Genomic DNA, 22,153 nt, shown 5'->3' on the forward strand with positions numbered 1-22,153 from the left:
AAAGAAGAATCCATCATATTTGTCCACCAGAGGCAATATTAATATTTGGCCATATATATTTGATATTTTTGTATACATAGTTGACTTCATAATTTATAGTTTTGTTTTCTGTTTTTATCTGACTTAACATTACAAAATAAAATTTCCCTGTGTATTTGAAAATGTTTTAAAAGCCAAACTTTAATACGTCTTTGATATTTTAATGTCTAACCTGTTCCATAAGCTTTCCCTTTTGTTTTTTTGTTTATTTGTTTGATTTCTTTGTTGTTGTTGTTATTTTGGGGGAGAGTGGTTAATATTTCTATTCTCAATATCCTTAGAACACATTTGTATTATTCAAAGTAAGGGTCAATGAATATGAATGTTTTTAAGATTGTTTATACATATTGACAAATGGCCTCTGAAATCCCTGTACCAATTACCATTCCCCCCAACAGTGCATGAAATTGTCTGGTGGTTCACAGACCAGCCAGGCTCTGCTAATTTAATAGAAGAAAAATAGTTCTGTGTTTTTAATTGCACTTCTTTTTATTTTTGAGATTTGATAGGTTCATTAATATATATGCAATGTGTAGTCATTAGCTATTTCGTTACTTGTTTTGTAAATTACATGTACATACTCTTTACGTATTTAGGCTAATGGGTCCTAGCTCTTCATATAGTAAAAATATATAATTAGAAGTGTCAGGATTAGTTTGCTTTTTAATAATACTTATTTCGCACAAGATACAAAAAATGTTAATTTTGGGGGATTGGTGATCTAAATTGCTTTTTCTATGGACTTATATAGTTACCAGCACTGTTTATCACCCTTTCCCAAAACTGTTAGGTCTCTACCTGTAGTATACACTAAATAAGTGTCTATATAGATTTTCTTTTATCTACACTGCTTCTGAGCTATCAAAGCTATTCTTCTAATCTTCCTGGCTTATACCAGTATCATATTAGTTTAAATATTATAATTTAAAAATATTTTTCAATGTTTGGTCAGGCAAATTACTGTTGGGGAATAACATATGGTCACAATTACAAATATTTTATATGCACACTTTTGTGTGTGTGTATACACACACACATATATTTAACACAATTGTATGTATATAAAGCGATTGTAAGTATAATTAACCATTATGTTATATATGTGTATAATGCATTAAAATACTTAACATTTATCACCATTATATTTAATGTTAAACACTTATGATGACTACCATAATATGTGATTTTAATACTACTGACTGACACTAATAGAAAACAAAATATACTTACCTGGATTTGAATAGTTCGATATGAAAATGAACATTTAACTTCCTGTTAAATAATTCTCATAATTAATTCAATTCTCATAATATGTTTATCACAAAATACACACATTCCTGTGTTTTGATAATTTCAGTATACTTCCACTATTACTTTAATTATTTGAGAGTGAAGTAATTAAACTGAAACATTAGTCCTTCTGGGTTCTCCACCCTATAAGTTTAATGCTGATAGATGTGATTTGACTTTGGAAAATATTCAACAGCCATAATAAGGGGAGCTAAATAAATCAGAACTGACATATTTGGCTTATTTCTTTTACTAATCTCCTTTCTTTTGACCCACTCATATTTTTAATTGATATTATTCTTTCGTTAAGACAAATGAGTGTTTAAAACAAATGTTACTATGAGAGCTGTGCTTGAAATATCCTTACTTATTTTAGCTGGCAAAATTTGCATCACTTTTTTGCAACTTTATGTGCCCTTACTTTTTCTTCTCTACTTCACCCAAAATAAGTTAAAACCTAAAATAGTTAAGCACGGGCAGCAAAGTCAGGACAGTTATGTGCTCCTCTGAAAGAGGGCTCGTGGATACACCTGATTCAGCTGTGAAATGACTGGGAAGGAAAAGTTCAGTGGGAGGACCTTCTAGTAACTTTAGGCTTCTAGAAATAGAGGTAGTTGATGTTTGCTCAGTGAAGGTGTCATCCTACAGGAGAAAAAAACTCATGATTCAGTGCTTTGTATATCAGTTCTATTATTGTGCCTGAACAGAACTAAGATGGTGGTTGATTGCAGAGATCAAACTACGTGATTTTCCTTTATTGAACTTGTAAAGATGATCTTTTATGTGGAAATAAACAGAAAACACCCAATGCGAACAAGCAAAGCCTATTTATGAACAGCTTGCTCTAGCGAGGAAATCAGCCACCATTGTCTTCATTTGACATAGACCCAAAGGCAGGCAAATGAGTCTAATGAGAATAAGGGAAAGCATTAGGCATGCCCTGATTGGAGGTTATTGGCATGGGTTACCTGGAGGTGAGCTAACTAGAAGTGGGGCATCCTATGTAATTGATTAAGGAAGCATATTGGCTTCGTCTAGTTGGTCCTAAGTTGGAAATGGGGACTGATGTGGGGTCGGTGAGCCAAGGAGTCGAAAGAAAGATTTCTTAGACTCTTAAGATCTGGCAGTAGTGCTCTTTTATTTAGAGAATAGTATAGAATAGCATGGGGACAGGACCCATGGGCAGTCAGAGCTTCTGCTGCCTGCATGGGGACAGGACCCATGGGCAGGCAGAGCTGCTGCCGGAATGTTGCTGCTGCCGCTTCTGCTGCAAAATTGGGTGGAGAGTAAGGCTAAATTTAAGGCATAGCTATGTGAGTTATCTCTTTACAAGACAAAGGAAAGAATATGTAAAAAAGTTAAAATGGTATCAGTGCCCGAAGGGTCCAGCCATTTGGCGGTCCCACAACTTTTAGATAAGAATCAAACCAGATTGAGTAAATGGCAGAAGTCACCGCTTAAATATTATCCTCAGCTAAAGACAAAGGAGGATTTGTGGGGGGAGGGGGGGGTCAGTTACATGAGGTTGCCAGACAGTAAACAACTTAAGTTCCTGCCTCTGGCATTGATTAAGAGTTTCTAGAGATAAGGACATCCCCCTTCTTCCTGGCACAGAGAGGGAGGCATCTTCACAGATTGAGGTTTCCCTTAGAAATGTAAATGTCCCCAACAAAGGGACAAGCAAATTCCACTCCTCGGAGCCTGCTTCTCACCTGTAGTTTTAAAATTAACCAGCCTAAAAATCCTCATCAGGGACAAATATCAGGGAAGCTGGCATTTGATAAAGTCTTGACCATTGGATGGATTGCTACAGAAGTTGTGGTTTGACTTTCTGGACTGGTTGCTGCAGATTTGCAGTCAGAGTTCTATTTTTTTATTTGGTCTGACCACTGTTCATTTGTATATTCAGTCTCTCACTTCATTCATTTCACTAAATGGTAGTATAAGTCTTCGATTTTATAAGCTATGTTCAATATTTTTAAGAAAAAATTAAAAAAAGCAAAAATCCTTAAGGATTGCAGCCATGAATATACTGTGAATTGCTTTTATTAAATTATCAGATAAATAACTAGTTCAAACAAGTATCACCTTGAATTTTATCAGTTTATGAGAGAAACAATGTAACTTTGAAGTTAGAGGATAGAAATTGTTTAAGAAGATTTTGATTTATCTTACTTTAAGAAAGCATATGTCTTTACAATGCCAGAGAAAGTGGGAGAAAAGAAAACAGAGGGGGAAGTTCGAGCAAGATAAAGGTAAAAAAAATTTTTTTTGAATTTTTAGTGGTTCTTAATATCAACCTTTCCCTTTTATCTGCCTGTTTGCTAGTTTTTGAGGTCATATATCAAAGTTTGCAGTCTTCCCTACCTGTTTAATGCCTACAATGTACTGTTAGCTCCTTGAGGAGAAAGTTGAGTTTTCAGAAGGTTTAAACCAAAACATCATATACACTTGATAAGAGTATATAGACCAAATTTATTAAAAAAGCGTTAGTGTTTTATTGACCATATCTGAATTACAGCTTACATATCTTTATATATATTGTATTTATATATGTACATGTATGTATAAATACATGTGTGCATATATACACATAACTGTATAATAATACAGTATTGACATTTAATTATTTAAATTTGAATAATATAAAAAAGATTTAAGTAATATATGAAAAGTTGAAAGAATCTCATTTTCCTGTTCAAAATATCACACTGGCGAGGTTTTTGCAAAAGTACTTGATGGATCCTGTAACCTCTCTTTTGTTGTGGGCTCACTAAAGTAGGTTTTTCTGATATCATGACCTGTAAAATTTGCTTTTTTGATTCGATGTGACTCTTTGATATGCTTCCTGCTTTCATAGCATGGACAGGCTAATAGAGAGACAGTGGTGCAATCAGATATTTTCAACATAACACAATCAATCTCGTACTTTTAACAAATTGGTGCAACAGTAGAATAGAGGATATGATCATCTTTGCCTTAAGGGGTACAGAAGTGATAAATTTGAGCTGGACTGGAAGATGAAGAGAAATTTTATGAGTTGGTCCACCACGTGTGATGAGGAAGGTATGTAGACATGAATGCACATGGGGTGTCCAGTTTTCTGTGTCTACGGGGCTTTCCACAGCCTTTGAGTGTGACCCTCCCTACCCTCATCTCCATTTCTTCCTGCCTCATTAATGGCATGAGCTTTCTCACATACAAATATATATGGTTCTGGTTTACTCTGGCTCAGCAACAGTGCAAAGAGAAAATCTTTACATCAAAATATTCACCATATCTTGAAGGCTTTCCTGACATGTCTGTGGCAAACCTGAGCTCTGCTTTCACATAACTTTATGTAAGTCTGTGGTCCAGTAGCTCAGAAGGGCAAAATGGGGACACTGAATAAAGATAATTTCACAATTTTGTTATTTTGCCTGAGATATTATGGCTCCTAGATAATCCAAGTAGCTAGTATTGAAATACAGAAGTACAAAAATATCTTTCATTAAACATTAAACTTGCAATTAAAAGAAACCTGTAGAGATAAGTGTTAGGAAAAAAAATGTGTAGTTTAAAGAGGATAGGATGAAATTTATAGTTACTAAACAAACCAGTCTTCATTTGTAGATAATATAAATTAACATCGTAAACAAGTTGCAGGAGAATTATTTAAAGTACTTACCAGAGAACAAATTGTTTTTAAACACCTCCAGGTACTTTAGAAGGTTTTATTAACATGCAGACTATTAATATGCTAATTACAAATCTTTTTCTTTGTATTCATTGTCAATTCCCCTAAGACATTATAAGACACATCATTCAATACAAGTATTTATTGAGTACCTATTGGATCAGTGATTCTCAACCTGGAGGAAATTTAGAATCAACTAACAGCTTTTGAAAAGCACTGATGCCTGGGTCTCACAATCAAGGTGTTGTGATTTAAATCTTCTGGAGTGAGGCCTGGGCATTGTTTTGCTGTTGTTTTACTTCTCACCTTTTGAGTCTAATCTGTAGCCAGGTGTAGAATCATTATATAATGTGAGCAGAAAGCTGTCTATATATAATTTCTTATTCTTAAAGCATGACGTAGATTTTCAGTAAATGTTTGCTAATAGAAATGATTGTGTGTACTACTGCAGCAAAAAGTTTACAAAAGATCATTAATATTTGGTGAAATTCATTTTGAGTTTCCAAGTATATCCTGGAATAGGCAAACCAAACATAACATGTTCAATAACATTTGCTAGTTTCATCAACACCTTTACCCGTGGCATTCATGGAAGAAGAGCCTGTTTTATGATGATGATCTCTGGCCCATTAGAATGATTAAAAGAAATGCAGTGAATCTTCTTTGAAGTATAGCTTGGCCTATAAACCAACTGAAGTGTAGTCTAAAGATAATTCACCTCAAATTTTCTTTCTGCTTTCACTGAGTTTGATATTCCCAGGTTCTCATTGTTGTCTTCAGTAGGACATGAGAGTTCCTGATTCCAAAGTTAAAATGAATTAGTTATTTGTTTGTTTCGTTGTTTTTGTGACTTTGTCCTTAAGACAAAGGGATGACTGCACATGGAGCACTTAGATTTGTAGAGTTTTGGGTTTTGTTTTTATTTTAGAAGTCCTTGAAATGAGTGTAATTTATTTAAGGTTTACCTCAATCGCTTATGTGATTTGATCTCTATTTTATACATGCATCTGCATAATAGTAGAGTTTGGGTCGTTGAGCATTTTTATGGCATCCATCTTTTAAGACTTTCAAACAAAATTTGGTGTATTTTGCTGCAGAAAGGGCTCAATTTATATAAAGGCATTTTAAGTGCTATATGTAATTTTTTGGGATTAATTTATTAAAATTTTTTTAACCCTGTAACAAGCTATTAGTGGAAGAAGCAAAAAATGTTCATATCAGGGTTCTCTATGAAAATCTTTCAAATTTTCAACAGGAGAAAGGGAGATGGAGCTGGTGAGTGGGTGGGAATGAAAGAACCTGGAAGATATGGAGGAGGAAATCGTGCTTCCAATACAATTTGAGGCAGTAACTTGGATCCACATCTTACCTCCATAACTTATCAGTGTCATCTTGAGAAAGCTGTTTGCTCTCTGTGAGTCCCAGAATTCTTAGCTCTATGATGAATATTATAATAGGACATTTCAGGTTTGGAACAGGAAATGCAAGGAGAGAGAAAATGTGTTGGAAAGACACACTCCTCTTGTGTGTTTCTCGTTTACTATCACACTACTACCACACTCACAACACTTCTGATCCCACATGTGTGGGTTTTTTTTTTTTTTTCCACACCAAGCAATTCTCTTCGACATCTGCTCGGTGTCCTGCAGTTCAATTCAATTCTGACACTCACTGGAGTTAGAGCGACAGGTTAAGGGCCCAGCCCACAGGACAGCCCCCTACTTCAGATGCCCCGGGTTACCCACAAATTCTGTCCAATATGGCTACAAATAGGAGGTTCCTATTACCTCTTTCCTTGAGTTCGATCATTTGCTAGAATGGCTCACAGAACTCTGGGAAACACTTATGTTTATCAGTTTATTATATAACAAAGGATATGCAAAAGGAGGCAGATGAACAGCCAGATGAAGAGACACATAGTGTGAGATCCTGAAGGGTCCTGAGTGCAGGAGCTTTTGTCTTGTGGAGTTGGGGTTCACCAACCCAGAAGCTCTCCGAATCCCATACTTTCGGGATTTTTATGGAGGTTTCATCATATAGGCATAATGGATCTTTAACTCCATTTCCAGCCTCTCTCCTGTCTCTGGAGAATGGGCTGGTGAGGCTGAAAATTCCAAGCTTCTAATTATGCTTGGTCTTTCTGGAGACAAGCCTCCAGCCAAGAACCCATCCAGAGTCCCTTCGTTAGAACAAATGAAATTGCTATCACCCAGGAAATTCCAAGAGATTTAGGAGCTTTGTGTTAGTAACCACAGAATCAAAGGCCAATATTAGAACAAAAGATGCTGCTAGTTCTTTTGTCACTTAGGAAATTACAAGGGTTTTAGGAACTCTAGGTCAGGAACTGGGGTCAAAGACTAAATGTTAGAATAAAAGATTCTCCTAGCACTCTTATTTACAAGGATTTTAAGAGTTCCGTGTCAGGGACCAGAGCAGAGACCAATTTATATATTTCTTATTATTTCACAGCAAGGTATGAGAGTGCCAGGCTTGGACCTTGGTTAGGTAAGACTAAGAGATAAAACGATGTTTCAAAACTCATCTACCAAGCACTAGTGCTCAGATAGAACAGTTTTTGATAAAGGGACCTAGAGGGTAATAGGGAGACACATATAATCATTGATGGGTGATAAGAAGCTTTATAGTCAGAGGGAAACAGAGAGCTGGAAAAGAAGATTAAAAAGTTACTGCATATAACTGTAACCTGTTCCTATTTGTCTGGACTGCAACTTGGAAATAGTGATTAGACTGCACATATAATCCCCAGCATGTGTTACAGATGTGTCATTCCCCTCAGAGTTACTCAAAAACACACTTAAATGAATTAAATAAAAAGCTCTTTCTATCCATTTTGCATTACCTGCTCTTGTAGGCTGGAATAATTTTATGCATTTGTGTCAAAAGTGTTGAGAATGAAGAGTAGAGTTTGGGAACCACATATGTTATCATTCTGCTTTTTATTCCTTTCCCTGTTTTTGCAAACAGATTTCTGCAGTTTTAGCCTGGCTTCATCAGGAAATTAGTACTAAATGTTAGAAGAGTAGCAGTGAATTAAGACACAGATGCAAAAATTATTGCATTATAAGATATTTTAAGAAATATATTAAACAATTAAGACTGTGTGTGTTAATTACCAGTGAACAATTTCTTTAACTTCTTTTGTTGTAAATATTTGTTACATGTTTAAATTATATTTATCACTTAAAAACTGATAGGGTGTAAATGTTCGTATATTGCGATAGGCATCATAATTAGAATTGTTTAAGCTTGCTTAATTTTCTTAAAATTATAAAGTTAAATAAGCACAAACAATTTGAAATCAGAGAAAACTAAAATAACTGTTCGATAATGTGAGTTAATGTAACACTCCAATACAATAGCTCTTAGAAGTTTGGTATACATTTTGGCCATCATTTTATTTTTCTGCACACTGATTTTTATCTAATTTTAAAAAATTATTTTTATTTTTATTTTCATTGCATCACAGACTCCACAAATATATTTTGTTTACTGAAAAATATTTATTAGTCACTTAGTTCCTTTAAAATCTATGGCCTGCTTCATGCCAGTTGTCTGCATCCCACTTTTTTTCCTATGACTGTTGTTATAACAATATCAGTTAAACACTTTTAAAGTGCTGACTGTGGTCCCAGGACAGTGGAGAGAGCTTTACATGGATTGTCAAACTCATTCTGCAAAGCCACCCTATGTGATATAGTTTCTATTGTTATCTCATTTATGTCAATGACTGCTTCACCCAAAACTATGCATTCAGTAATGGATACATCCAGGACTACTCTTAGTTTGACTATAAACACAGTGATCTTAAATATTGTGTTACACAGTGATGTCAAAAGGTGAGAACATTTTTAGTGCTCGTTGATAGGTTTGGAGGATTGTTTTCTAAAGGATTGGTGCCACTTAGGAGGGCAGAAGCTTCACTCTGTTTTCTCCAGCACTGAGTACCATCATTTGCTGTTGTTTTATTTAAAATGGGTGAACTACACACCCTTTTAGTTTTCTTGCCCCCCTTTTTTTTCACCAGTAAACTAAAAATACTTTTCATCTAATAAAAGTAGTTCTTTTGTGAAATTACTCTTTCTGCCTTTCTCTCATTTATCTGTTAGGCTCTTAGTGTTTTTCTTAGCCAATGGTATGATCTCCTGTTTAAGAATTTAAGTCATCATTTATCCACAACCTGTAGTCTTGCTTCTCTGACGTAGTATCTTTGAGAATTTCTTCCCTAGAGTTATAATCACCTTGTTTTGGCAGGAAGGCAGTTATCTTACTTACAGTGACACACTTTATACATATATTAATCAGCTCTGTGTTAATTCCTGGCTAAAGGAATTTCATATGAATCTTCTTTGGGTCTGGAAAGCTTCTTTTATCATATTTTAATCTTCTGAAGGATGAATCAAAATATCTTGTTAGAACAAAGACCAACAGTTTTTGATTATAAGCCTGGGAGGGCTAAACTATTTTAAACTTGGATAATAATGCTCTTGTTATAGCTGCATGCAGTTGCTTACAGGCTGCCAGGTGCTAAAAACTGATGGGAATGCAGACGTCCTCTGTGTTGAGCCGTGGCTCACATAGCATACATCAGTTGATTTTTCTAGCACATTTTGGTTTCTATTTCTAAGTTATCTCTGGGGCTTGTAAGCATTTTCAACCTGTACTTCTCCAAGTATTTATTGATTAATGAAAGAACATATTCTTTATACTGTCTGGTGCTGAGGTGTTACTGTGACAGCATCCTCAGAGTTTATTTAAAAAGAGTTATTTGTTATTATGCCACTTCAGATATTCATAGAAAAGGAACTTCAGTTTTAATTTTCTTCATAACAGATTAATTCACAGTTTGCTCTGATCACTAAATCCTTAGAAAATGTATTTTGTGGAAATGATTTTTTAAAAAATTACATTGACCTTTCTGTATTTATAAGAATTGGTCTGAATGTAATTAGTTACTTAGTTCCTATGTATACTTCATTTGGGAATATATGGATCTAAAACCATGACTCAGAAAAAATAGAAGCACAAGTGTTTGACTTTATATAATTTCAGATTTTTTGATTAAACTTTGTTAAAACTATAAACTAGAATTCTAATGATAGGTAAAGTGATTTAAATTCTTCAGGACTAAAATTTGTGGATTGATGTTACAGTGAATTGCATGTATGCGTGTGTGTGTGTGTGTGTATGTACTAATTTGTAAAACAAAAACATTATAGTTTTTCAAACTAAGAGGACTGAACGAAATGTTATTATTTTTAGAATCATTAGTGTGTGTTTTGAGTCATAGAACACTGACCAAGTATTAAATAAATCCTATCAGGTAATGGCCAATCACAGTGCAGTTGTTGCCTCCCTAAGCACAATTCTACCTGAGTTTATAAACTGTGCACATTTCACTAGAAGGATGTTTGTACTTTATTAGGAGACGGCATCATCATTTTATCACTAAAAATCAATTGGATACATTCGTCAACCATCAATTATTTATTTATTAGTAATTGAACTGGAACTATGCTGTTTGAAATTAGCATATATATGGAAACTACCAGTAAATTGAGATACCATCTCAATTTAGATAATATCAGTTGAGATAATATCAGTAAATTGTGATAATCATGCCAGTTAGTTAATACCAATTACAGTAAAACACTGACTACTTACAGGTATCAATTATTATGCTTCAACTGTGAAGGAAATAAAAGTTCAGAGAATCCTCTTCCTCTCAAGACACTAACAGTCTATGACAAGAGGAAGGCAAACTCCCTTTAAAGGGCCAGGTAGTAAATGTTTTAGGCTTTGCAGGCCCTACATTCTCTGTCACAACTACTCGACTCTGTCATAACAGCACTAAAGAAGCCATAAACAACAAGTCTGAGTGTGGCTGTGTTCCAATAACGCTAGATTTACAAAAAGAAGTGGTAGGCTAGAATTGGTCCATGGGCTTTAGTTTGCAGACCCGTAATCTGAGTGCTGATACAAACAGAAACAGTAGGGAAGTTAACATATACAGGATATCAGCAATTGTTTAAGACACTAATGAAATAAATGTTATTATAAAGAAGTATATCAAGATTTGTCAAGGTATTTTACAGATGTTTTACCGACTCTTTAAACATTTTAACATTTTTGTGTTAAGAAATACATTGACTTTCAATACCTCTGCAGTGAAAATAATTATTTGGCATATTCTTTAAAATATATATAATAAATAGTCAAACTGGAAGTAAATGTCATAGTAGCCAAATTTTTAATTTACTATGATTCTATTTTAGTGGCAGCCAAATTCTCAGACATTTAGTAGTAATAAAAATTATAGTATCATCAGTACTCCAAAGAAAATATACAGAACAATGCCCACTTCCTTTAAAAAAGATCCATTTGCATTTGATTTGGAAATACTTTTCTACCTTATTAGCATTTCCAGCTTTATTAGATGTTTATATTTTATTTTATTCTCCTTATTTGCTATAAAATAGAGCAGATACATTTCACATAAAGTTCAAAATAGACGTACTTTAGACAAAAGCCTAACCTGCTGGTATACAGTATCATTACTGAGCTCATTCCACAATTCTCTTGAAATCATTATAAATGCTATTCATAACTATACTGGAAAGTGAATGCATTGAAGCACTAAATAAATTCTATGTTATGTTCTGCTATCAGTTTATGTGGTTTCTAACAATAAAGTGCATTTTTATTAAGCAATTTGCTTGGTATTTTCTGGACTTTTTACTCTGAGTATGTGGAAAATTTTTAAAAGTTTTGAGTGTTGTGATATCCAGGAAAGTGCATGTATTATACATAGTTTGCTTTTTTTATATGGCAATAGCTCTGCAAATATATATTTGGAGATACATTTTTTAATTCTGAAAATGTAAATTTAAATTGAGAGACTTCCATAAGTGACTGGAGAAGTCACATAAGCATAACATTTTCAATAGGTTATGATAAATAATGCCACTGGTATAAGAAATCTATGGGTCAAATGAGCGAGGCATTATTCTCCCTTCTAAATTTGTAGGTTCTATGCAAAATGTTTGTAAAAGGCTATTTAGAATGTCTTCCGAATATAAATTTTGCAGGAATTTTTGAGGAAAGATATATTTAAATGGGCTTACATCTTTATTTGTATGTCTATATGAATTGCATAATCAAATACATGGGCTCATTATATTTCCTACTGAATAAGCATTTTAAGTAAAATAAAAATAACTAATACAGTTCTGTATTTCTTAAATCCATATAATGCTTCTTAATTTGAAAGGCATTGTGGAAAGAAATTAATTGTATGCATGTAGGGATTGTTGCTTTTGAAAAGCAAAGCAGACGCCTGTCTAAATTCATAGTGTCTATGCTATAAGAGGGAGTGGGATCTCTTCCTTATCTTGGGCTCTCTTGTTTGCTTTTCAGTTGCTGCGAATGTGGCTGTGGAAGGGCTTCTTCCCTGTGCGCTGTTGCCCATCCAAGCCTAATATGGTTAGTGTTCCCTTCCCACTTTCACTCCTATGTGATGTCCCACCTATATGTATGATCGTCAGCATTCCTTTTTGTTTTTTTCCATTTGTGTACATTTTAACCGCTAGTACACTGGTTATGCCTTAACAGCAGAGCAGAATGAAACTGATTCCCAAGTGATTTCACAATGGACAATTTCAAGTAAAATATACGTATAGTAGTACCTCATCCCTATGTCAAGCATTCATACATCTCTTCCAAGGCTTTTACCATGGTCTTGATTTAAGCCAGGAAGTGGTAAGATTGTAGAATCTGTTTTACATTTAACATGTCGCTGTTTTTGTTGTTCCATTAAGATTAAAATCATTATCATACATGGAAGTAGAAGGCTACTCTGTTAAGGTGAAATCACCTGTTCTGTCTCCCAGAACCATGGAAGGACCATAACATAGCTGGGCTCTTCTATTTTCATAATTATTGTGGATACATGTGGCATTGGAGAACAGAACCACGTGTACTTTTCATGGTTTACTTCATATTTTTAACCTTGAATTATTTCAGTCATTAGAAGTGCTATTCCTAATTTGATACCAGTGAAGTAAAAAATATGCATATTTTGGGGATCAGTGTCCAAATAAGACAGTCAATTATTTACAAATGCAAATCCTAAATATGTATCTGGGTTATAGCTATAAAATTGTAGGCTAAAACATGAGACCAGAGAGCTGTATTCACAGATTTAGACAGTAGTGAACTACCTTGTAAAAAGTGAAATACTTCGGATAATTTCTTTCTAGATTAGAGTCTAAATCCCTGTGCTACTGTATTGAAATTCGCAAGGAAAAGATTCTGAAATGCCTTTTAGAGAATTATAGGGTTTCGTTCAGGCATTTTAAATTGTTACTCATATTCTCTAGATGTCAACTAATTTTTGTTGGTTCAGTAACTGTGGTGTGAATGAGTGTGCATGCCTATGTAGATGTGAGAAGCGGTGGAATGGATACTGGTCTTCTGAGAACAAGAGAGAGTAAACAAACTGATAAAATTCAAAGATCTTTTTCTCAGTCTTTTGAAATTTTTGTATTTGAAAAAAGTTTTCAAGTTAATATGAAAGTACAGATTTGTTCCAAATTATTTAATTTACTCAGGAAATTCTTATTTAAGCTTGAGGCTCCAGTGACAAACCATAAAACCCTGAAATGTGGCAATGGCCAAGGTATAAAATAAATGGCTTTACACTGTGTTTTGGGGGGTTTTTTACTGCTCTAGGAAAACTAAAAAAATGGTCACTGAATTGCTCATTCTACTTGAGTCTTTTCTTTTTTTGAAGATTGGCACCTGAGCTAACAACTGTTGCCAATCTTCTTCCTTTTTTTTACTTTTTGTGCTTTTTCTCCCCAAATCCCCCGAGTACATAGCTTTTTATTTTAGTTGTGGGTCCTTCTAGTTGTGGTATGTGGGATGCCGCCTCAACATGGCCTGAAGAGCAGTGCCATGTCCCAGCCCGGGTTCCAAACTGTTGAAACCCTGGGCCGCAGAAGTAGAGCACAAGAACTTAACCACTTGACCACGGGGCTGGCCAGTCTACTTGAGTCTTGAGTATAGTTGTTATAAGACATAAATCATCACTGAAGCAGAATAGGCAGAATTTACTTCTCAGAAAAAAATGAAGATTGACATTCAGGTTTCCTTTGAACTAAATCTCAAAGATACCTTACTGGGAGTATGAACATTTGTGAAGCCATGGCTTAAGAAGTATTGGCAAAAACTAACTCTAGCTGGATTTAAAATACTTGATTTTTAAAATGGTATCTTTGTCTACTGTGTACTTGGCTTCAGGAAGTTTGTAAAGTAAACAAATAAAAGAAAACAGGAAAAGTGGGAAGGCAGAATGCTTCCTTTACAAAGAACAAGCCAAGAAATCTAAGATGAAAACTTTTTTCTCATATTATCTTTAAATAATGTTACCAATTATTGAGGCAGTGAGTATATTTGTGTGTGCGTGTATATTTGTGTGTGTGTGCAAAAAAAAAGGAGAAATGATTTTGCCATAGATGTACTTAAGTACCCAATAAAATGCTAACAGTTTTCATGGAAAGGTTTATGGAAGAGCCAGAATTTTTTAATGCATTCTTAGTAAAACAAAACATAATAAAGCAAAAGAAACAAACTTTAATTGGGCGTACATAAATTAGGCTGTAAGAAAGTTGTCCAAAATTATTACTGGAGAAAAATGGAAGGTAAAATGTTTTTATTGCTATGTTTTCTGAACTTCCATTTTATAATTTCAAGTCACTACGAGGTTTCAGTTAAACATATTATTTGTTTATATTAAAGCATTGGGAGAAAACAACCTTAAATGGTGGAAATTAAGGGCTGAGAAGAACAATTTTCCTAACAGAATCAGTAAAATACTGAGGAATCTTGACCTGAAGTCTTGCCACCTAATTTTGTATGTATAGTCATACCAGCATTTGTCAATTACCACATAAATAATTTCCAAGGAACATTGTATCATCATCATTTGTGAACAGACATATTTGCATTTATAGAGGAGAGTTTGTTAGACATTTTGAGATTTTGGAATTTCATAGTTTTTCATTTCTTGAAAGACTGCTAGTGAATATATGTGTGGTTGGTTTTGACCTTAATATAATGCAATGCATATATGTACATCAAAATTGACCACTGTAAATATACTGGCTTTTAGAAGTACCTTAATATAGCTTGCGGAAATCTAGGGATCTGAAAAGTACAATTTCAAAACCATTGACCTAGATCTTTGGTTCTGCAATTCAACTATACTAAAGCTTCTGCAAGGCTCTGGAGTTCTGAGTTTTACTTTGGCATATTTCCCACCTGGAAAGCATGCTCCATTATTTTTCAAATGTATAGTGTGCCATTTATAAGATGAAATTGGTAATTACATGTTGCCACCTTTGATCTCAAATTATTTTTCATCAATCTAGTTGCCCACTTTGTTGTGAAATCTGTGCACATATATATATATATGATGCTAATATTTCAGATATTCTTCCTGCTTTCACTGAAATCTACCCAGTGATGGAAGATGTATCTGTAATATTTCTGAATGAAACCCAGATGCCTAGATTTAGGCACCCTATCCCCGAAACTGCCCACATTTTTAGCAGAGGTATTTTTATCAGTGATCGTTGACTTTATGTCATCACAACTGGCTTGAGACTCTAATCATTGTTTCACTTCTCAAAAAAAGTCTATTCTTACAAACATCCAGTGTTGAATTGTTTTTAATGTAAATAAGGTATTCATGTGTGTATTTTCTAAAATAACATTACCATTTATCCCTTGTATTCATTTGTGTTTATGCTTACAAAAGCTAATATATATTTATAGCATGATATTTATTATGTCTGTCTGAAATAACCAATAGTCCCAAAGCAGCTTTTTCTTGCATTTCTTAAGTTCAAATGTGTGTCAGGCTATTTTCTTCATTCATGAGTTTTCATGCTTTCTAGTGTTTTCATACCACTTACTGTTTCTTCTGAGGGGTTATTGTGGCAAGGGAAATGGAGTTCACTATTCTGAAAATAAAAATATTAAGTTCTTATTTTGTTCATTTACCTATTCTGTGATTTTTAGGAAATCAGTTTCGTTTTTTTAGAAAAAAATTTTAAATATTTTTAATCAGAGACACAAGGGATAAACTTTAGCCTCTCTCATAATGCAGAGGTTAAAAAATTTCTCTGACCGAAAGGATCATGAATTACATCAAAACATTAACTATTATCTCAACTTGTCAATGAACTGATTTTTTCTCTATATTAACTGCAAATTTCTTGAAATTTGAAGTAAGCAAATTTTTAGTTTCATGCACACAACAGATTATTTCATTCATCTTCACAAGATTTCTGCTGGGGAGGTATGTGGAAGTACTATTCTATTTTGTAGACCTGGGAAAGAGACATAGAAAATAGAATCATCCCTTTGTAATATTCTAGAGCCCCATTTAAAGTGCTTTCGGCAGGAGGATGTGAGGCTTTCTTGCAATATATATAGAATACATTAAATTCCAATTGAAGGCTTGCTATGTAAAATATAACTATGTACTGCTCCAAAATCCCTTTTTATAATACCTGTGGAACCTCAGACTACAGAAGATATTAAGCGGGCCTACTCCAATTTAGAAATCCAATGGTCACATCCATGAAATAGTTTAAAAATTAGTAGAAATTATCTACTCTAGCATTAGAACAAAATTTGTTGAAAACAGAGAGACTTAATCCTCACATGTAATACTTTATGAAATGTTTTTATATCAAAATTTTGTCAATTAAAATTTAACTTAATATTGAAAAGTCTACAATTCATATTTGAGTTTTTTGAAGTATTTGAAATTGTTCATCTTCCTATTATTTCTAATTCGAAAAGATTTGAAGATCTCATCAATGAAAAATTTACAAATTCATATGTACTACACTATTCTAGAAGGTGTTATTTTTAAGACATTTTTTCTTTGTCTTTTAGAATGTGGAAACAAAAAATGATATGTAAAGCATAAAATAAGAAATAACTTAGCTTCTCACATTACTATTAATCATAGAATAGTTAGTATCCTTGATAGAATGTGAGACGGGAACCTAGCAAGCTATGTCCTCATTTTGTATGGTGTAATCGTCATTCCATTCCCACATCCAAGGAAAGTGTGTTTTTCAACATGAGTACATTTCCCTTGAGAAGTATATTTGAGAATTTTCAGCAAACATAGTAGATCAGTTGCATTTCTTGTGTGTAACTTACATCTATCTATTAGGAACTCAAAAATCTCAGTATGCTACTATGCAAATGAGGAGTATATGAATGAGAATCTTAAGGTCCTGCTAGCAAGACAGCCTAAATATCCAATGTCCAATTTTACTGCATTTTCACTCACATTCTTATTGAAGAATGTGATCCTGTAAAACAAAACAATCTATTTCCAGGATTTATTAGATATATTATTAAGCTAATGTTCATATGCTTCTTTATTTTATGAGGCTGAGTTAGCTGAGCTTTTATTAAAACTAGCTTTGCTCGGTTGGAGAGAATCTTGAAATGAAAAAGTAAAACTGTTTCCCAAAATGTTGTAACTTATTCTTTTTAAAATTCTAGCAATAAAATCTTAAATACAGCATTATACAGCGTTTGAAGTCATTATTATGTCAGAACGAGAGAGTGTGCATATATGGAGAAATGTGGTTTTAAAAGAGGCTAAAATCACAAGAAGCTTTTATTTTCCATAAGCAAAACATATTGGATCTAATCTTTGCTGGAATTTGTCAACTTTAAACATTTTTGGTTTAAAGTATAGGTAAAGTATTTTCTAATCAATCTGGAAAATAGAACAATATAAGAACAATATAGGAGTGTCCATTTCTGAGCTAAGTTCTGCATATGCTCATTAATGCTACATATGCATTTCTTTTAAAGAAACTGAAATGTAAAACCATTCCATCTCCCACCATTGCACCCTGCTCCACCTTGTTTGGAATTAAGGTGAAAAAGTGTTTATTTTTTGTAGGCTAAAGCAATGAAAAAACATGATTCTGTGAAGACTATCATTGAGCAAGGATCTGCACTTGGCTATTCCATTCATTCATCTTTCCTCTTTGGCCATAAGGGTGCTGTTTAGTAAATTACTGATTCTGTGTGTCACTTGGTACCCTGGAGGCCTTGACATTCATACCTTTAATTTATTTTATTATCAAATCCTTAATTTACATCCAAGAACTAAATTACTCATTGGCACATTTATCCACGTATAAAAATTATTGTTTACTATCTCATGTACTATGGAAATTTCAAATGTCCAATTTTATTTGTTATGGCTGGGGCCCAGTTTTTAAGATCAGTGTTAATATCATCAACCAACTTCTTAGGATAAATGTGGGAGAAAATATATTGATTTCTAAATTACCCATAAAGTCATTACTATGTTTATATATTAAGCATCTCTCTATGACTTTTTAATAAATATTAATATGAATAATGCTTACATTTAATATGATTTCTTATGTTCACCTCTACTACTGAAAAATGAAACATTGTTTTCTAGAAAAAAAATGAGTGTAAATGACTAGAAGATGATTCTTCTAATTACAGCACTACAGATATTTTTAGTACAATGATATCAAAGCTCATTAAAATTGTGATATGAAGCCAAATGAAGAAAGTTTTCTTTTCCATTCAGAAAAAAAAAATTGGTTCCAGAATGTAGGAGGTGTAATTTCTGTACAGAATGGCATATTTATTGACTGTTTGTCTGATGGGTTAAAATTATGCATCTGGCGCAGGTACAGAAGATGACACAGAATGAACAGGCTTCCTGCAATGCTCTGTTAGCGAGGCTGAACCACTGCTTGAGTGCCAGTCTCTACCAGCTGCACTTAGGTTGCTCTATCTTGTTGAGGCTTGTTTTAATGATGCTTTGGGGGGTTCAAGAACTTAATTTTATATGTTAATGTGACAGGCTGCCGTATATATTATAGAGCTCCAGAGATGGCCATAGTCAAAAATAACTCCTTTCTATTGCCCTCCTGACACCCACCCTAGGTGTTAAAATGTTAACCACTCCTCACCAAGGTATTCCCAAATCATTAGGTGGGATCCAAAGTTTTATTTCCATTTTCATATGAGGAATTTGTATGCAGTTTAAAAATCCATGAGGCTTAGTTAATGATAAAGACTGTTTGAGGCTACACGTTTGGAAGCTTCGTTTTGTTTTTGAAGGTGGGAGAATTGAAGGGAGAGTTGAATGGGTGTTTGTTTTCTAATGTAAACTACAAGAACTTGTATACTTTTTAGGTCTCTTTAGAATTCCTTTAACAAAGGTTTTTTTGTCAGTATTATTTAAAAACCATAAATTTCAGGATGACTTCACACAATTGTATTTAAAACATTGGTTTAAAAAAGTATCAATAATTTCTCTCTAGAGGCACATACATTAAAGATTGAAAGAATAATGTAATATCTAGAAAAATTATGAGCAATGTATTAAAATACTTTAAGTGTCAGCTTGAATAGACCAAATGTAATTTCAGAATGATTTTATGTATTTGTTTTTTTCTCTACTTCATTGTGGTGAGGTTTTTTTCAAGATGTCTTTAAGGGCTCTTGAATGACAAATGCATCTAAGTGTTATGAGTAACTGTTGAACAGTCACCAGATCCCCACTGTGTACTTTTCCTCACCCCAAAACACTGTATGTATTAAGTATATTGCTTCAAGTTTACTCAAATTTTATCATCTGTACTTTACTCTTAAATTGCCAATTTTTAATATGATAAAATGAAAATAATTGTATCTTTTCAAAAAATGGCATAAGGATGGGTTATCTATTTTGATAATACATGTATAATACACACTAAAAAACAATATAGAATAAAACAGGCTTCCTTTTATATCAAAATATCCACATATTTAAGAAGCATCCTAGAATATGTAATCAAAGACAGTCCTCATTAGTACACGTCAATTGGACATTTCGTTTGCATCACATAGTAGTTTTCAACCAACCTTCTAATGAAAGTATGTTGTCAATCTGCCATTTTGGCTGTATTTTCTTTATGCAGAAATAAATGAAAATTGTGTTTTTAATAAACTCATTTTTGTTACGAAGCATATGAATAGTAAATTCACTCCCTTAGAGTTTCGCTAAAAATAATTTAAATATTTTTATTTGTCAGTTGTTTTACTGTTATATGGTTAATCATGTACTACATCAACTTAGTATTCATCAGTGTATTCCCTCTCCAGACACTTGTCATTGTGTAGATACAATCAAAATATCGTTCACTCATTCATTTATTCACTCATCAATGTGACAAATATTTTTGGTGTCGACTCTGAGCCAGAAGCTAGATCACTGCAGAAATTTATAGATGAATGCTAGTTACTGCCATTCAAGAAACTGACAAGCAGTAAGAGAGCCAAAAAACATACTCAAATGACTATGTGCATTTTAGAATGGGAGTCACCCCAGGAGAGGGGTACAGAAGGATGGGCTCAGAGGAGGAAAGATTTCATTAAGTTGGGATATCAGGAAAAAAACACATGAAGAAGGCAAAAAATGAATTGTATTTTGTTAAGTGGAAATTGTTAGGAAAAATATCCTAGCTTCAGGAAGCAGTATATGCAAATGTGTGGAAGCACGGAGAAATATCTTGGATCCTTGAGGATAAATTTTAGTACACTTGAAGATAACAGTTGGAGATGATATAGAAAATCTGCATTTGGTCTATGTTTAAGAATCTTTACTCTCTTATTTTATTGGAGACTTTGCAGGAGACAGCTAACACAGTAGAAAAGTATCTTATTTACAATATTTGGCTACAGCCAAGTCTAGTAGAGTTTTAGGAAAGCACTTATAGAGCACCGGGCATCAGTCCGGAGGCACTTATAGGATTTCAAATGAAAAATAGCAAAGCCTTAATTGATGAGGTGGTAGAGCTAATGAAAAGGAAAATATGGATCTTAAGACTTTTATGTTATATAATGCTTGGGATTTAGCAACTAATTTGTTGTGAAGTACATATGAATAAGGCTTTGATCTTAAGGGACCAAGGCCATTGGCAGTGTGATAACTCTTAAAATAATTAACCCAGAGGGGTAGAGGTATTAGTTAAATTGATATAAATGTATGGATTGACAAGAGAGAACCGGAGAAGTTCGTGCAGAGGACCTAGGGAAATGTCCACGTAAATAAAGAGAGGAGCAAGAAGCATCAGAAAAGGGGTAGTTAGGGATTTCAGTCCATTATGAATGATTAAAAACTAAAAAAATATAGTATATACTACATATAGTACATGGCGAAGAGAAGTTTAAAAATAAGTTTGGATGGCTTCAGACTTCTCAGGGAAATCTGGGCAAGAGTGAGGGATGTTGGCTGAGGAAATAAAATTCATCCAAAAGGAGTATTGGTGTTATTTCATACCTCTAGTGTGAAAATCAGTTAGGGTTGCAATCAGTTCAATTGTATTTCATTCTTCTGGGCTTGATATGATTCACCACTCAGAGACGTGGCTGATTGTAGCTTACTCTGTTCCAGGCGGTGTGGTTACAGCAAAGCCAAACAAGATCCAGAAGAGGAAAAGATGCATTTTCATAATGGGCACAGTAAGCAAATTGTAAAAAGTCAAAAGAAAACAAAGTAGGGGAGACGTTATTGTTTTTTGGTTTCTTTTCAGGCTAGGAGATTTGTAATAACTGACCAAAAATATTCTGTTAAAAAATGTGAGTGATCTGTTACATTCCTGTAAAGCATATGGGCTTGGGGCATTGCTGGCTGGCCCTAAGCAACAGCTGGATGGTTTATTCAATTCTTTAAAGCATACTTTCATTAGAATCATTCGAATAGAAACTTTTTGCTTAATATAAAAAGCTATTATATTTCAAACCAAATTTCCAGGCCAATTTTAATTCATAGCCGAGTCTATCATACAGTCAGCAGAAATCTATCATTAAACAATACCACTAGATTAAATAAATACAGTTTTTCAGTATTTTTTCTTCTTTCTCTAGCATTACAGCAGGAATTTCCCTGAGCAGATGCTGTAGCAGCAACCTTGGTTCAAATGAGTTGAAAGATACTAAACTTTTAAGAAATGCAGAAAATCAAGGTTTAATTATGAGCTTGAAAAATTAGCGTAAATG

At 33.7% G+C, this 22,153-nt stretch overlaps 1 protein-coding gene across 6 annotated transcripts in view; it reads left to right on the forward strand.

Moving 5' to 3' along the window:
• The window catches only part of EPHA5 (EPH receptor A5), a 329,244-nt gene that overhangs the window by 262,411 nt on the left and 44,680 nt on the right, over positions 1-22,153 (forward strand). For 4 of the 6 annotated variants that reach the window (XM_046657571.1, XM_046657572.1, XM_046657575.1 and 1 more), the window contains 2 exons: positions 12,440-12,505; positions 21,549-21,616. In XM_046657571.1, coding sequence (XP_046513527.1) covers positions 12,440-12,505; positions 21,549-21,616 — 134 coding nt within the window. The remainder of the gene's footprint in view (positions 1-12,439; positions 12,506-21,548; positions 21,617-22,153) is intronic. The other 2 variants (XM_046657573.1, XM_046657574.1) reach the window with 1 other exon arrangement.

This window comes from Equus quagga, chromosome 3 (genome assembly GCF_021613505.1).
Source record: "Equus quagga isolate Etosha38 chromosome 3, UCLA_HA_Equagga_1.0, whole genome shotgun sequence".
In the NCBI taxonomy this organism is placed as follows: domain Eukaryota; kingdom Metazoa; phylum Chordata; class Mammalia; order Perissodactyla; family Equidae; genus Equus; species Equus quagga.